This window comes from Pelecanus crispus, chromosome 1 (genome assembly GCF_030463565.1).
Source record: "Pelecanus crispus isolate bPelCri1 chromosome 1, bPelCri1.pri, whole genome shotgun sequence".
In the NCBI taxonomy this organism is placed as follows: domain Eukaryota; kingdom Metazoa; phylum Chordata; class Aves; order Pelecaniformes; family Pelecanidae; genus Pelecanus; species Pelecanus crispus.
Genome location: NC_134643.1, coordinates 26,402,004 through 26,419,529, shown reverse-complemented (window position 1 = coordinate 26,419,529; position 17,526 = coordinate 26,402,004). Strand labels below are relative to the sequence as shown.

The 17,526-nt window shown below is 38.0% G+C and overlaps 1 protein-coding gene across 1 annotated transcript in view; it reads left to right on the top strand.

The window, feature by feature from the left end:
• Nucleotides 1-17,526, top strand: part of PTPRZ1 (protein tyrosine phosphatase receptor type Z1) — a 103,036-nt gene that overhangs the window by 80,586 nt on the left and 4,924 nt on the right. The window contains exons 15-26 of the mRNA XM_075727811.1: nucleotides 2,668-2,753; nucleotides 5,037-5,057; nucleotides 5,224-5,320; nucleotides 6,797-6,879; nucleotides 7,627-7,761; nucleotides 9,088-9,222; nucleotides 10,282-10,445; nucleotides 11,148-11,231; nucleotides 12,808-12,943; nucleotides 13,927-14,073; nucleotides 16,219-16,312; nucleotides 16,616-16,689. Coding sequence (XP_075583926.1) covers nucleotides 2,668-2,753; nucleotides 5,037-5,057; nucleotides 5,224-5,320; nucleotides 6,797-6,879; nucleotides 7,627-7,761; nucleotides 9,088-9,222; nucleotides 10,282-10,445; nucleotides 11,148-11,231; nucleotides 12,808-12,943; nucleotides 13,927-14,073; nucleotides 16,219-16,312; nucleotides 16,616-16,689 — 1,256 coding nt within the window. The remainder of the gene's footprint in view (nucleotides 1-2,667; nucleotides 2,754-5,036; nucleotides 5,058-5,223; nucleotides 5,321-6,796; nucleotides 6,880-7,626; nucleotides 7,762-9,087; nucleotides 9,223-10,281; nucleotides 10,446-11,147; nucleotides 11,232-12,807; nucleotides 12,944-13,926; nucleotides 14,074-16,218; nucleotides 16,313-16,615; nucleotides 16,690-17,526) is intronic.

Below are 17,526 nucleotides of genomic sequence, written 5' to 3'. Positions count from 1 at the left end.
TTTCAATCTGAGTAGAGTGAAGAGTACCTTAAATAGATTAATTCTGCAGCAGATCCCGAGCCACATTTTCACACGTGAGAAAAGGATATCTTGTTCCACAAGTAATGCTTTTTCAAACTGTGCTATTACACAGGGGGGATAACTAACAGAAGCAAAATCAGCCCTTGTGTAGATAACTAGTGAACACATTTAATTAAATAAATCCCAAACATTAGACTTCTGTTGTAACTTGAATTGTAGGCATCTTTAAATGCCTCTTGTATTGATTGCTGTTGTTAGGAGATGCATAACCTTTTTCTAAATGGTTAATAGGCAGGGATATAGCTTGATTTCAGAAAACGTGATTATGTATGAATGTCAAGTGGCAATCATTATAGGAAATCTCTGCTCTTAATCTCTATCATTAACTATATTGCAGTACAACTGTATAATTTTCTTGCAATTTTTCCTGACCAGCTTACCTCAGGGAGATACTGTTTTCCATTGTCATAAGACAGAATTACACTTACAGTTATTCTGAGTGCTTAAAATACATGTTTTGATGCTGGAGGTTTTCCTTCAGAAATACTGATAAATATTAACTTAAAGAGAAAAGTGTTTCCAAGTGACTGAAAGATACATATAATATTTTGTGGAAAAAGCTGCAAGCACTGAGGAAATATTTTTGGTTTATTTTGTGTGCAACAGATGTCAAGTGAGCAGTTTTTTGTGTTTTCTATTGCACAAATGTTTCAGCAGTGTAATTTTACAGCAATTGAGACTAATCATGATATAATACTGGCAAAGAGCATAGAGCAGGAAGAGTATTTTGTAACTGCTAAGTTTAATTTTTCATTGTAACTATGACTAAAAGCACACTCCACAGATCTCATTATATATTAAGTTTCCCTTTTGTGGGGTTTCACTGGCAGAGGTAGGAGAACTGCAGTTATTCACAGAAAATGCCCTGGCACTTCACAGCATTATTCAAAGACGCATTCAGAACAAATAATGAATTACAGGGTAATATTAGGACGTACTATCAACCTTTAAGTAGTTTCAAGTGATACCTGCCATCCAGATATAAAATATATTCCTGGATTCAGAAGTGATTGAATTGGGAGATTAGCACTGACAAGGAAATAAAACAGTAATTACACCAAACCTGAGATCGCTTTCTCCCTTACTGTCCTCGCTCTTAGGATCATCTACCTTCCCTTCTGTTTTTGTGTTTGCATATCATTAGAATAAACACTTTATGCCAGGTTTCCTCTCTCTGAAGTGTGAAGATAATGTTACACATTTGTTCAGCTTCTCTTAGGCTTGACTGGATAAATTCACTTTTTGTATTCAGATCCATTCATGTAAGTGGAAGACCAGATGGATTTCAATACAAATCAACAAATTCTTCGTAACTGAAAGCTAAAATTATTAGGTGGCCTAAATGCTGAACATCTGTTGATGTAAATAACAGGTCCTCGTTCAATGTTTTTGATATCTCTTTCTCATATGCAACAGTGATAAAATTGCAAATTGTGAAGTAAATGTATTTTTAATCCATGAAAGGCTTTTAAAAAAAAAGTTATGATTCTCCAGAACCAAAACTAGCTGAAATAATGTCATCCTTTAACAGGTAATTAACAGAACAGATGACTTTGTTTACATAGCATATTTACAGGAAAGAGAAGATTAAAAGTCCCAAAGGTTTTTTGACATGATCTCTAACAAATGTTCTACACAAGAACAAGTTTTCTGTATTTGTATAAAGTAAAAAAGAGATGTCCTGAAATACAAACATCAGGTGGAAAATTCAGACTCAGTATCAGGACCCAGAAGTTGCATGAATCACATTTATTGGTTGAGAATGTAGATATTGTCTTTGTGGGTATCCAGAAAGTCTTAAACTTAAATCTTTCACTTAAAACTTGAAATATAAAGCCTGATGTGAAAATTTGCAGTCAATACTCCCAGGATCAGACATAAGATTATAATCAATAGGTAATCATAGAATCCTGGGGAGAAGGGGGGAAAAAATCCCTACTGGAAGTACTCACTCATGCAGTAAAAGATGTAGTTGTTGTTTCCTTTGGATGCCAGTGCAAACATGCAACACATCAGTTAAAATTATACTACTGGCATAATGCTGTATTAATTTAGTAGGCTGAGGACTATGCAGCTAGTTCATGTACTGTATCAGGGCCCCAGTGCAACACGAATCAGCCTAAAGCACCCAGACTCCTCTGCCTGATCATTCTTTCTTTACCAGTATTATCAGAGCTCTGCTCCTACCCTCTCCCATTGAACATCTTGTAGCAAACTGCTAATCCTCCCATTTCCCCTTGCCTTCAAGGTAGTTCTGAGTGCTCTTCAATTTACAGACAACCTCAGCATCTTGCAGAATCATCACCTCAATATTGGGTGCTTAAAGACAAAGCAAGACCTAGCAAGGCATTTTCTATATCTTCTTTCCGAACAGTCATTTAGAAATGTGCAATTGTTAGAGAATGATTTTAGAAATGTTAATGGTGTTAAAGAATGTTTTTATTTTTGTGGGAGTTGTAGATCCAAAGTTGATGCCAAAAATTTTATTTCAGGATGTTTTGTGGATTGCCTACATTTAAACTTCTTTATATGTCACTGGCTTTTTATTCTTCATAAATATATTTTTTGTCTTTTCCCACCCCTAAGATGATGTTGGAGCAATTCCAATAAAGCATTTTCCAAAACATGTTGCAGATTTACATGCAAGTAATGGTTTTTCTGAAGAATTTGAGGTATGGCTCTATGGCGTCATCTTTCTTCTTAGCACATACCAATAATGTTAAGTTTAAATGCCTGGAAACAAAGAACTGGGCGTTACAGTCTGGCTTGGGGACAAATTCATAAATGCATGTAAATAGAAGTACTGTGAGCCCAGTAAGGACTGTTTGTGCATAAAGACTAGGGAGATTTACAAAAACCGACAGGACTGGGATGCAAATGGGAATGTTTATCACTGTTACAAATACTAAATGATTGTGTGAATAAACTATGCAAAGATAATGCAATCTGTATGGTTTATTAGATACAGTTGTAGATCTAAAGCTTTTCCAACACTAATGCCAATTGAATTTTGCAGAAGCTACCCACATTTGCTTGTTCCGTTTACAGAGAAAAAAATATGGGAGTAATTATGAGTACACGTGGCAAGACTTCTGATTAACAGGGGAGCTAATGTAGTCTTCATGTGTGGTAGTGAAATCTTTACAGTTCCTTTCCTAAAATATTTGGTTCATAAGAGGTATTTCAAAACTTTGAAACATATGCTCTCATCATGTATTGTTAGTGTCACCATATGTAACTAATGAACTTCATTGTTTTTTACATTCATATGCATTACAAGCAATTTAAAAATAGGTATGTTCTAACTTAAGTTACATAAAATAAACATTATAAACCCAAACTCTGTAATTAAAGCTGTGCTATTAAAATTCTTGACAAGTTATTTCTAACAAAATCAGTCAGTTGGGATGGCAACAAGTTTTTTAATTGATCTCTATTAATTTAAAATATTATTGTAGTATTCCTGCTGCAAAACCAACAATACTGAAAGTAAAGAAATTCAAAGTTTTGCATATTTTGGTTTTGCTGTTGTTTCCCCAGCCAATGTGTTGTGATCTAATGGACCAAAAATTCCATGTCATTCACCTAACCTTCTTCATCAGCATTTCTTCTCCAATTCATTTGACATTCAGAATATCCATCTGATTGTGGGACCAAACTTGTAAATACTTGTGAATGTCCAGTACATGTTCATATGTTACACATGTGCATACGCACTGAAAGGACTGGGCTCCAGCTAGACCGGCTGTTAATAAGAGCAGGTTTTGAAGGACTCTGTAAATACAATGGTAGCAACGTTCTTCACCATTAGTGAGGACAGCAATACAGAAATCAGATTGTTCATCCTAAATTGTTCTTTTCCTAAAATTGTTCTTTTCCTAAATTACAGCATTGATCCAAACACCAAATATGCTGCATCTCACTGAGCTATACGTACACCATCTGAAATATTTCATGTTTGTTTTAACTATTACAAAAAACTCAGTGGCCTTATCGTTTCTTGGAGATCCTTTTTGGCTTTACAGACTACCCCAGAATTAGTTCCCCTGTCTTTTCACTACCGATAAAGAACTTAGAAGATATGGAAAAATTGAAATACAGTCACTGTCAGGATACATTTGGAGAAGAGAGTACAGGGATGGCTCAGGTTTTTTACGTATGTTACTATAAACCAACTCATATTTCAAATCTAATTTTCAGACTGATAACCACTTTTCACATATATACTTAAATAGCTGAAGGTGATTAATATTAAAATAAATCCTAAAAAGTGCTGGGAAACATTACGATAGTACTTTTATTCATGACAACATATTTCCTGCTTAACGATGTGGCCCTTATAAATGCTTGAGTTTCCTGTCAGTTAACGTAATCAATAAAATAAATTAATTTTGTGAGCTTTATAGACCTTGTGCCTGTCTTTCTCAGGCCTGTCTCTCTCTCTGTAACAACACTGGGGTCACTGAGAAACTGCCGGCAGACTGAGGGCTGCAATGCGGTCCTTCAGCAGAGTGCCACGAGGCTGGCTGAGCGGCACGCTGTCCTGCTCCAGTGGAGGTTTTACAGCTGAATGCAAAGAGAGCGAAAGCATTCCACAGAGAAACTAATGCAGTTATAAGGACCAATAACAAATCCAACGAACAGTTAAATATATAGATAATCTGGCTAAAGTCAGTGATGTTGCTCATATGTATAAGCTTTCACCGGCCTAAGGTCTAACATTAAAGCTAAAGATAGGAAAACAGATGCCCGTATTTTAACAGGAAAATTATCTCTTGTTTCCTTTAAGAGTTATGTCAAAATATTCAGCTTTGTTATTATTATGAAGTTATATATTGCATGACCATAACTGTTTTCCATATAGTAATTGTAATTTATATAAACATTTTTATCCATTTGTTCTGTGCTGTGGAATTTGATTTTTTTTACTTTTTTTGCATTCATTCCCTCATTAGACACTGAAAGAGTTTTATCAGGTAAGGAATTGTTTCACTGCATTTTTTTTTAGCAATGAAGTAGTTGTAAAATATCATAGATAATTGGGTATAAGGTTGTGGTTCTTTTCATGCTGACTTACTGTATTTTAAGACATTTTATGTATCTTAATGTTTCCTAAAGTATGACATACCCTTTTTTTTTCAGGAAATCCAGAGCTGTACTGTAGATCTAGGTATTACATCAGACAGCTCTAATCACCCCGACAACAAGAATAAGAATCGATACATAAACATTGTTGCTTGTAAGTAAACGCATCACTCGGTGTTTTTTTTAAGAAATAATTATAGACAAGTATAGATTTATATGTTATTAGAGGGCAAAAAAATACCTCTACACTGAAAGCTCTGGCTACTGTTCAGCAAAATGCTTGGAGAGGAGTAGCATGAGATTTCACATATCTTTAAGTTAGTCCTCTGGCATTCTGCTGCTTTGATGAGCATGTGTTAGCAAGACATATTTGTGTCTTCTGTGATGACCCAAAGGGATTTGGGAGATTTCATTATAATGCCATTATAAAGCCAAAGAAGCTGTGTTTTGATTGCCAAAATTAATCCATCTTTGATCTGGAATAATGATGATTTATCCTCTCTAGGAACTTCACAATCCCTGGATATATTTACTGTCATGTATCAATAATAAATGTACTGGTTTTATGTTGTATTGTGCCCTGCCACAATGTAATAGATCAGCTTCATTAGCCAGGACACGTGTTTTCCCATTGTGTCGCCCTTCTTCACTATCCCAGATTTTTCTTTTCTGAAACACATCTATTCAGTTTTGTTAATCTCTCTTTGAAGCTATTGCCTCTGGGCTCTTGATCATTTTCGTGGCTTAATATATTTTTCTTAACTCTCTATAGTATTTCAACTTTGTTCTGATAACAAGAACCTCTAAATTAAATATATGTTCAGCATTCAGCATCACTAGAGCTTAATAGAAAAAGAGACAGAATCAGCCCATCTGGCAGAAGGCAATGTAAACCAGCAGCAAGAAATCCCATTCCACCTGGACGAAGATACCTCTAGAGCAACAGAAAGTCAGGGATTTTCCTCTGCCACTCTGTGTTTGTACCTGATCGTACAAAAGGTGCCAACCCAGTGGCTTTTTTATCAAAGGGCAGTGCACAAGCAGCTTAGGGCAGTTCAGGTAGCAAGAATTACCCTGTGCGACTGAATCAAGTCTCTACCCCTTAGAACTGGTGCAGGCTACAGAAAGCTTCAGCTCTCCCTGAGGTAGCCACTGCTAAGGCTGTTCAGCTGACCAGCTTCTCCAAGGTCCCGTTGCTCTCCAGTCTCTGCTCTTTAACTTGGAATTAACATGCCTAAACACCGGTGCCTACTGTCATTTGAGACATCCCACTGTGCAAGCTTGGCTGTACATGACACAGGACTTACAGAAGACCCATGCCCCTTCACAAGCCACAGCTGGAGGCTGGAGGGGAGCATGGCACAGTGCCTAAAATGACCCCAGGTGCTGCTGTTCTGGCAACTAAATTCTGAATCCCTTGAATCCTTGGATTCATTAGTTTGTTTTTCTGCAAACTTGAATTTTGAATCCGATTCATACCTAAGCACAGGATGTTTGCATATGTGATTGTCACTGTTTTAGTCTTATGTACTGTAAAAATCCATTTCAGTATTTTTTAAAAAGATTTCTTGTAGAAAGAATATAATTCTTGCAGAAAACTATGCTTATTTTCTCCCTTGTTTTACTACAGATGATCATACTAGGGTTAAATTAGCACAGCTTGCAGAAAAGGATGGAAAACTGACTGATTACATTAATGCCAACTACGTTGATGTAAGTGCCTTTTTGTATCTGCCAGCCTATTCATCTGTCAGTCTTGTCTGTAAAAACGGATGTATGGAGGTGAATAGACTTAATAAAAAAATGTATCACAATATTACAGATTTTGTTAAAAAAACCTTTAATGATCTAAGTTAAGCCTACAAAGTTAAAGCCCAGGTAAAACTCCAATTCTTTCTTGAATCCGTCTTGATATTGTAGCAGCTGCAGCTTAGTGAAGAGCTTTACGAAACAAAAAATGATCTGTCACATCTGAGTCATTTTAGAAGCATTTCGCATCTGAATGTTTGTTCTTTTATACATTTTTGGTAAGTGGTTAATTCTTCTGTCTGAGGTAATCTCATGAGAGGAAGATGCCATTTGGCCGAGAGCCTCACCAGGGTACCATTTATTCAGTTTTCATTACCTAGTATTTTACATGTGAATGATCTTGATTCATTTTTTAAACCACTATCATAACAGATGTCTCATAATCACTATCATGTCAACATTCTGCCGGAACACAGGCACTTGAACATGTATCCTATTTGTTGGAATGGTAAACATTGACCTAACAGTTACATTCATATGTCATCTGGTACCATAGGGTTTCTGCGATTTGGTTAGTGATAAATTCAAAAGTACTTAAACGCTTTTGAGATTCTTTAAAAATAGATACATATAATGTCATGTACTCCTCCCAACCTCCTTTTGCTCGTGGACTGTGATTTGACAAGTGTCATTTGTTATATTTCAATTTAGGGCTACAACAAGCCAAAAGCCTACATTGCAGCTCAAGGGCCACTAAAATCGACAGCAGAAGATTTCTGGAGAATGATATGGGAACATAACGTAGAAGTTATTGTGATGATAACTAATCTCGTTGAGAAAGGAAGGGTATGAGTACCTTTGTCTATTATTTATTTCTCTGATGTTGTCTAGCAGACTCCTTTCTCTCTTTTAAAAATCTGGTTTAGACATTTGTTGGGCAAAAAGCAACAGTTTGTAGTAGTTGCTTGTACTAGGATTGGCTATAGAAGTATAAAGTTGAGGATTTATAGTGTGAAACTAAAGGAAACTTTTAAACTCAATTGTCAACAGCAAGTTATGAAAATACCATGTTCTAACTACAAAAAAATTGTCTTACACTGAAAAGAAAACCCCTTCTTGTATATATTTAGGAGTGGCCAGACTGTAGACCTTGTGTCACATTCTGCTAGCAATCTGCTCTCCATCATTCTCTTTCTCAGGAGTGCCTTAGACCCTGGAAAGGAGAAGGCTGTAGTTCGGGTGAATTTTTATGGATATTCACTGGCTGCTCCCTGCTAACATCCCGTGGGACCCACACAGTTCCTTTTCTACTACATGACTAGACGCATGTTTGTCCAATGAGACAAAATGAGGTCAAACCCCATCACAGGATGTCTGTTTCTCTGGTTATGTGATGGGAGTATGCATGTACCCTGGGGTCACATGAGGAGACATTGCATCACACATACCACATACCAGCAGCAATGCCTAAAATGGATGTAGGTCTTGTCATATGACCTATTAAGCATCCATCAGATGATACAGACAAAGCAAATGCAGACAAGGGCCGCACTGGGAGTACCACTTCATTTATAATACCATGCTATAAACGTGTTTGAAACTATATACTATAAAGTTTATTCTTCTAAATGCTACAAACTTCTAGTACTCCTAGAGAAGGCTATATGGCTACCCAACCAAAAGGCTGGACATCACAGCTCTCTACTGTATATTCTGGCCGCACACAAGCTCACTCTTACCCTCGCTGGTCAGATATAAGTATACTCTGCCCGTGCTATGAGCTAACCAAAAGTCACATAAAGTCTACTGACTTGATGTATTCCTGTTTTTCCTATAGATTATCTGTTATTTTCTTTAGATTTTAGAGTGGCTATACAATGACAAGTTCCACAATATTAAAGCCCTTTAACTCTGATAGTATGATTTAAACCTCCCTGTATTGGAGTATTCCAAATAAAGAGCATCTTTGCATAACCATCTCTTTTCACAGTGTAAAATACACATTACTTGTTCTCTTATGCTGAAGATCATGTCTGTTATAAACTGGGTGTATTGAGAGTCCCTGTATGTTTTTGTGGTTGACTGTGCTCTTAAATGTGAGCATTTCAGCTTGCTAGTTTCACATTTTGTTTTCTGTCTGTTTTTCTCTGATTTTCATTTGCATTCTAACAGAGAAAATGTGACCAGTACTGGCCTGCCGAAGGTAGTGAAGAATATGGGAACTTCTTGGTTACTCAGAAGAGTGTTCATGTACTTGCCTATTACACTGTGAGGAACTTTACTCTTAGAAACACCAAGATCAAAAAGGTTTGTGGCAGCCTGAAAATAGTTTGGGCAAAAGAGAGTGTTAAAAGTTGCTCAGGATATTTTTTAAGGCAGTTGGCAGCTCTTTTCTGTTGTATAGGTAAAGCTGAATCCTGTAGGTCTCAGCCAGCTGAGATGCTCGTCATCTTCAGAGTTAATTTGACCAGATCAACAAATTGAGAAGATACTGGCCTGTAGTACTGGTGTGCTGTAGGACCATCAAGGAAAAGGCTGTGATCACACTGGAGAGCTGATTTGGACTTTGCCTGCCTGATGAGCAGGAGGATACATTTTCAGAAAGTGAGCAGCTAGTAGAAAACGTGGTATGAATTAAATCATCCACCTCAGCTGTCAGTTTTCCTTTTTAAGGACTAAATTTTTACCCCCCTGCAAAACAGGTGAATCCACACCTTGTTTTACTGTAATCAGAACCAGCTCAGCAGTGTGACATTGGCTACTTCAAGGGGCATTCTGAAAGCTTAATTTATTTCAGCCACCTAAATGTTAGACATCTAGTCTCTCGGCCTCCCTGTACCATTAATGGCTAAAGTACAGCACTTATTGCCAAGTAATTTATTCTGCCTATTTTAGGAACCAATCTTTGAATGAGATGACCTGCTCTCCGAAGGTATCCCTGCCTCTAAGTTGCCACTGAGGGAGGGAGCTTAGAAAAGCAGCCTGCACAGGGCTACTTACCTTGTAGATCACTAAAGCTGTGAGGTGAATCCTACCCTTTCTGTCCACCCAGCAGAGGAACCAAGTGGCAGAAACAGCTGGTGACTCTTAAGAGCAGCTGTAATTTGTTATCCCTCCAGTGCTCTTAGCCTTTCTCTATGGCTTTCTAAGGGACAGTGGCAGGTCATTTTTCCATTCAGAGGGCAAGCTGATGGGACAGAAGCACTGGCCCTTTCCCTTCTCTTTGAAAGCTGGAATATTCAGAGCTAGGTGTTGACTAAATAGGGACAGTGCTAATTCAATAACTGTCAGGTATGGGAATAAAATTATGAAGAGTTGCCGTTCAGGTGTGAGCTGCTTACACACGGAATTATTTTTCTGTTGCAGGGTTCCCAGAAAGGGAGGTCTAGTGGACGTATAGTAACTCAGTACCATTATACCCAGTGGCCTGACATGGGTGTTCCAGAATACACGCTGCCCGTGCTCACCTTCGTGCGGAAGGCATCGCATGCCAAGCGCCACGCTGTTGGGCCTGTTGTGGTTCATTGCAGGTGTGGTTTTTACTGCCGTAAGGTTCACTCCGCTTTTGTTTTGCAGAAAAAAGAATTTTTCAGTGGTGGGATAAGTAAAATTTCACTCTCACATTTAACAATTCCTGATGGAGTAAGATTAATTTCTTAGCTGATATTTCTATCCTTGGTAAGGCCAACTAATCAACTGTCTGTGCCACTTCTATAAATCTCTATAAACAAGATGATGCTGATCTGCACTATGTTCTTTTTTTTGCAAAAATGCTTTTCTTTTTACTTTTTTGCACATTTCTATACTACTCTCTTGATTGCTACGAGCTTACCTGATACATATATAGCATTAATTGTTTCATTTCTGCAAATATATCATTAGGATGGTTTTGGCTCATGCTTTCTTTGGTGCAGGGATACTCTGTAATCCTAAGAGGAGCTCTGTCCACAAAAGAAGACTCGCTCTATTCCTGGCTGAACTACAACTCTGCTGTTTTTAACATTACTCTGCGCTCTAGCAGTCACTTGCAATGGAGGAGCATTCTGGGGAACGGTTTGAGGTCTGCATGTGCCACAGAGTGCAGGCAGGTGTTCTGTCAGTGCTCACTAAAACTGGGCAGCTCAGGGAAAATTGGTTAAAAAGGGCTTGTAGGGCCTGGAATGACTTCACAATGCCCGTGAAGGACCGGGTTATTGTAAAATATATAAGCAGGTTCTGGTTTTCCACTGTAGTACCTCACCTTTGATGGAACATTTGGAAAGAGAACCTCCTCATGAATTCTGTCCTTCTGGAGCTGACTCTGAGGAAGCCAACAGGTAAAGTCGCCTCACAAATGCTGCAAATGAAGATATTTTATTTCTGGGATGATCTTACCTGACTGAAATCTGTTTTTAGCTTGGAAAATGAAAATTCCACATTTTGGTTGTTCTGCCGCTATCTACATCCTGCCTGTTCTTGGGAAGTTCAAAATAAGAGTTTCCCCAAAATGCCAAGTCTGAGATCTATGCCAGCGGGCTGAGAGATCAGCAATGCATTATAAGTCAATTAAGTTGAGGTTTTAACAGGTGTACAGTGGTAAGTTGTGTGGCTTCAGTCGGACCTCTCCATTGGGCCATAGGCATAACTCACCTCGGTCTGCAGGCAGTTTTGTTCAGCTTTTAGTTCACCCGTCCCCATGCACTATGGAATTTCAAAGGAGTCATCTCATGGTAGAAACGTAACTTTTATTTATCTTTACAGGCTACATGGAGGACACAGATGACAACCTTCATGAAACTTTTTTTAGCTATTTTTATGTTTTGGTACTTTTCATGTTTTGTCTTTCATAACAAGTACAGATGGTGTCTGGTAATCTTTATACCTTTTTCATGTCTAATAGTGTGCTAATAACCTGGACCTTTCAGTTTTATATCACATCTATTTAGACAGTTTATTACAGAAATCTGAGCTCACACTACCCGTGCTTTGTGCCACCTGTGTGGAAGAAATGAGATGACTGAATTACCATGTATGGACTGAGCTTGGATCTGCCCTTAAGGGACCATGCAGACCCAGCACAGTGTTGCTGTCAAGTTCCATGTACCAATACACATAACGTTTCCTCATAACTTAGAGGGGAATTACAACTGACTAATTCCCATATATAACTAGATAACAAAAAATGACCTCTTGACCTAGTACTCCCTACCCAGATATTTTATGAAAGAAAAAGTCAGGTTTTAGTCTTAGAATACAGCTGGTTTTATGCTAGATGAGTCAGAGTTCATAACAGGAGTGAGTTGATTAACCCTTTCTTCTGCATTTTGCCTTTTTAAGAGGGGTTGCAACCATTGCTTGCCATCTTAGCTGTATCTGAAGAGTGCTAAGCTTTTTCTTTTACAGGTGTACCTTCAGCAGCTCTTCCAGTTCCTGGGGTTTTCCTCAGCCTGGTATCTTTGAAATCTCCTATGTCTGTAATGGGTGGCATAATGCAACTTTCCCTTTAAAATGCTATGTGTTTCAACATAGAAGAACTTGAGCACATTAACTGTGCCCAAATGCTGACGTATGCCACCCTTTCTAGGTATACTTGACAAAGTATCCTAAGGAATATCAGAAGCCTGAAAATTGCAGACCTGCAGGAAACCCCTTAGTTCTATTTCAATTGATAACATTAAAAATCGTTTGAGAAAATGATCTTTAGATCTATTCTTGCACAAGGAAAAAGATGAGTTTGAAGGATTTTTCTTCATTACCAGCCTTGAAGTTTTAGCAAAGTGTATCATATAATAAAACAATTTGTAGAGGAAGATCTTCCCTACAGAGCAGTTTGTTGAAAAAAGCTATGTATAAGAAACAGTTCTTTTCATTATTGTTTTACTTCAGGCTCATGACTATTATTTTGTTTTGTAGCGCTGGTGTTGGAAGGACAGGCACATACATAGTGTTAGACAGCATGCTGCAGCAAATCCAGCATGAAGGGACAGTCAACATATTTGGATTCTTAAAACACATACGTACCCAGAGGAACTACTTGGTGCAGACTGAGGTAAGAATAAAATACATACAGTGAGACACTATTACGCACTATTTCTGTTTGCAGAACAGAAATTGTCCTCTTTTTGGCACTGCCAGAGAGGCTGGCAACCAGTCACCAAACTGGACTTTCCCTTTTACTTCCCTTGTTTTTATAGAGACATCCTTTTAGTCTTGCTTAGAGCAATGCACTAGAAGTTACCTATCTGTGGGCTCTTGTCTGTTTATCAGGGAGGACTCAGAGAGTCTGTATAAATCTCACTTTCTTGGCTGGGCATGTATTTTTGTCATAGTTTTTTTAAGGAAACACCATTGTCAGGTGTTCAGATCTTCACTGAACCTGATCAAACAGGCAATAAAATATCAGGCAATTGATATCAGGCAATGAAAAGTAAGGAAAAAATCTGTTTCAGACAGAAGATTATCTATAGCTGCTTTAAACTGAAGATTATATATAGAACAGTAGAAGAAAACAATAAGGACAACAGCAGGGCATTTGAAAGTCTATTTCAGGTTTCAAGAACAGGTGGTCAGATTCCCCAGTGCCTTTCAATAGAAAAAATGGTAATCAACAACAGCATGGGCACTTGTTCCAAAGAACGTGATAGAGAAAATAGAGGATAGCAGTAGGAACTGGGAGTGATCACTTTATTGCAAGAAAGGCAGGGAGAGTAGCATAACAAGCTGACTTGGAAATTTGACTCAAGGCTATGCTTGCATTTTTAACCCTGTTCTGTGAACATGAGATAGGACAGGTGGTAGGGATTTGGTATTATATCATCTATACATTGTATGTGTAGTTCAGTTGTGCTTGTAAATGTGTACTGTCACTGCAGAGGGACAGCCTTCACTGTAGCAGATCGCTTTTGAGAAAACTCCCCTACAGTAGCATGCTGTGAAGAAATACTGACCACGTCAGAAGTGGCAGCTTAGCCAGAGGTGTCCAGGGGTATCTGAAAATAATTGGAGCCCAGATGTTTGGTTTTATTTTCCTAGGAGCAATACATCTTCATTCACGATGCATTGGTCGAAGCGATACTCAGTAAAGAAACAGAAGTCCTTGAGACTCACATTCATGCCTATGTTAATGCCCTCTTGATACCTGGACCAACAGGAAAGACCAGACTGGAGAAACAATTCAAGGTGAGCTCTCCGAGATAGTAACAAGAAAAGCTTTAAGTTTACAAACTTGAATGACTTAAAAGTGGGTATCTTAACACAACTTTCATTACCTTTCTCTGTCTAAAATTTAATTGCTGAGCCTAAATTCAGGAGCAATTTAACAAATGCATGCAGTCAGTTGGGACAAAAGAATTATTTGCATACTCTTAAACAAACGAACAAACAAAAAAAAGAGCATGAGAAATAGGCCAGTAAGTAGATTTTTGAAAATCTAACTACACGCCTTTGCGCGAAGATCCCAAAGATAAAACAACAGTCTGGAAAGATGTCATTCTGGCAAAAATGTCATGATCTATCTTGGTCAATCAGCATATTCCCCTCAGTGTACAACACTGGCTAGAAGACAGACTTCACCGCAGCAGGCGATAAGTGAACGCTTTGGTGCTTGTGGATGTGGAGATCAGTGTGTACATGCACGGGACTTTCAGTCACTCAGAGAAAGAGCAGACCCAGCTGGGTAACAGCCCAGAATCTATGAGGGAAACAGCTCATTGACTCGAGGAGAATGGGAAGTCTAGCTCGCTCACTGGGTCACTTACAGGGGAAACACAGAAAATCCTACCTTTTCAAATGGATTTGAATCCAGAGAAGTAAATCACACTTAAATGTTTTCCAGATTAAGTAGCAAAACAGACTTTGCTCTCCCTAATTTAACAGGAAATTAATTATTAGAACCTTTCTCTCTAAGGATTTTAATTCTAAGGAGGACTACGTGGGATAATGTGTATTCTTTCTACAATTAGCTATTGGATCATAATTAAAAAACTTAAGCAGATAAGTCCATAGGTAATGTCAGTAGATAATGAGGCTATGAAAAATATTAATATATTCATTTTCTGAAGTATTTTGGTCACATAGGCACAGTAACTAGTATTTCTCCAAGATAATGAACAATGCAAGAACAACAGAATAGGAACAACATACCAAAGGATTTCACAGTTTGCTGCTATCCTGGCTTGAATGATCTGACAGTATTGCACTGTTTTTTCCTAGGGAAAAGTAGGGACTCTTACCTCAGCTGTGATGTGCTTGGAGAAATAAGCATCCCACCTTTCCTGCTCAGATGAAAGAATAAAACACAATATATACGAATAGAATGTGTAAATATATATAAACACAGAGTGTGCAGTGCAAATTGCAGAAGCCATGCAGAGCTCCAATTTCAAAAGCTTAAATATTATCAGAAAGGGACATGTATCACTCAATCCTTTGCAATTTCCTTTTCAAGCTAAAATTACTAGAATAATAACAAAAATGTGGAGTCTTGTTTTACTGAAGAACTGGTTTAGATGAAAAAAAATTGTGGCCTAATTCATTTTGAGGGAACTTCTCTGGTTTGCTATTTGTTATTCCAAAGCAGGCAGCTTCTGAAAGCTACATGTGCCCAGCCCAAAACATCACAGAAAAGTCTTTTGAATTCTTTTGAACATTCTGATTAATCTGGTTGATTTTTCTAGCAATCAAAAAAAGCCCCTACAAACTAGGAAAAACCTGCTTTCCAAACTTATTACGTGCCTAAGCAGTATATATACAGCATTGTGGTGTATATATGTATATACTCATTCCTTCTCATACTCTAGTCTATTTGAATTGCATTAGTTGAAACAAGTAAGTCAATGATCCGCCCCCCACATCAGTCCTATTTTCCTATCACAGGTTTGGAGAGAAAATCAGGAAGCTCATAACTGGGATATCTAGAGATGCCTCACATCAGGAGCTATGCTGTCTATATATAACAATGCAGATTTTTCTGCACAGACATTTACTGCTTTCCAAAACTATTTAAAATTACACAAACAGCTGTGCAGGCAAAATCGAAACAACACCAGGATGGCAACAAGCACTGGGGGGCTGGATATGGAACAACATGAAGTGGCATTTTCTTCAAAGACATGCTTATGGACCTAGGGCTCAAGAATCATTTGGACCGATAAAACAGTGAAGAAAAGATTCTGATGACTTGCTAAGTAGTTTAGCCAGATGACTAGATACCTAAAGTTAAGAGCAACAGCTAACCTGCAGTACATGCACCCTTCTGTTTAATGCAGCTAATGAAGAAACAGGTTTTGTACAGTTACCTGATTTTCTTTAATTTCATTGTTTCAGTTACTGAGCCAGTCTAACACCCAGCAGTGTGATTATTCAACTGCACTCAAACAGTGTAACAGAGAAAAGAACCGAACTTCATCCATCATTCCTGGTAAGCTTGTTCAAATCACCTCCTCTGGGTGGCAAAATGTTTATGAACTGTGTGTGTCAAACCTTCAACCTTTCCTCAGCAAGAACTGAAGACATCTGCATTGGCATGGAGCAATGCTCTGTAAAGTACTTTTAGTGAAGAAATTGTTAAGTACTACATAGAGGAAAACAAAATAGATGGCTGGATTACACTTTATCCTGATTGATGGAGCTTAGTGTTAATCCTATGAGATATGAGAGATAATTGCTATAATATATGAGTCATTGTATCATACGTACTAGTTCATGACTTTTTTTTTTACAGTGGAAAGATCTAGAGTGGGTATCTCATCACTGTCTGGTGAAGGAACAGACTACATCAATGCTTCCTATATTATGGTAAGTCAGTTAACTGTATTGGTGAAAAACAATGGCCTGTTGTATAGCTGTTTTCAGAGCTGCCATGTGGCCGAGTTAGGGTGGCACAGTCCTCATTTTCAAAGTTCCTTTCTTCCATTATTCACTCTGCCTGAAAGAGTTATTTCCCCCAGAAAGTATTATTACTGTTACTACTGGTTTTAAGTTTGGTTAAGTGCATTGCATTTTAACAATCTGCAGAACCAGAAATCCCATCATAGTTTTAAAAACTGGTAAAGCTAAATGCCACCTATGAAAGGATCTTTTGAGATGAACTAAAAGTGTTAACTAACAAGTTAGTTTTTAATGGCTGTACTGTGGTTTGCCTGCCTTCCTGCTCATCTTACAGAGCTTTTGCAACTGGCATAGCCCAAGGCACCATAGCTCATTAGCTTCCCATTATCTTTTTGTTCCCTGGATTTTCTTCAACTCTTTTCCCTTTCATTAGCTGTGAGGGAGGAGTAAATGCTTCCTGGACATTCAAGGAAGAGATGGGAAAGCTCCCTGCAGTGCTGTGTATGCATGATCCTACATCAGGTGCATTAGTGCAAAGGAATTCTCTTGTGGTGAGAAGTTGATCTGGGACATCTGTCCAAATTAAGAGACCCGCTTGGGATTTTTGCAGATCTTTCAAGTATTCTTTTATTTGTTTGAGGTTTCCAACTCCACTGGAACTCTGGCTAGCGTAGAACAATTAGCATGTGTGTATGAGTTAACGTATTTTCATTCTGAGTTGGCTGTTCAAGTCTCCACTGATTTCTTTTGTCTTTTTTTTTTTTATCAATTTTTTTAAGTTTTAAAAATTATTTCAGTGTAATT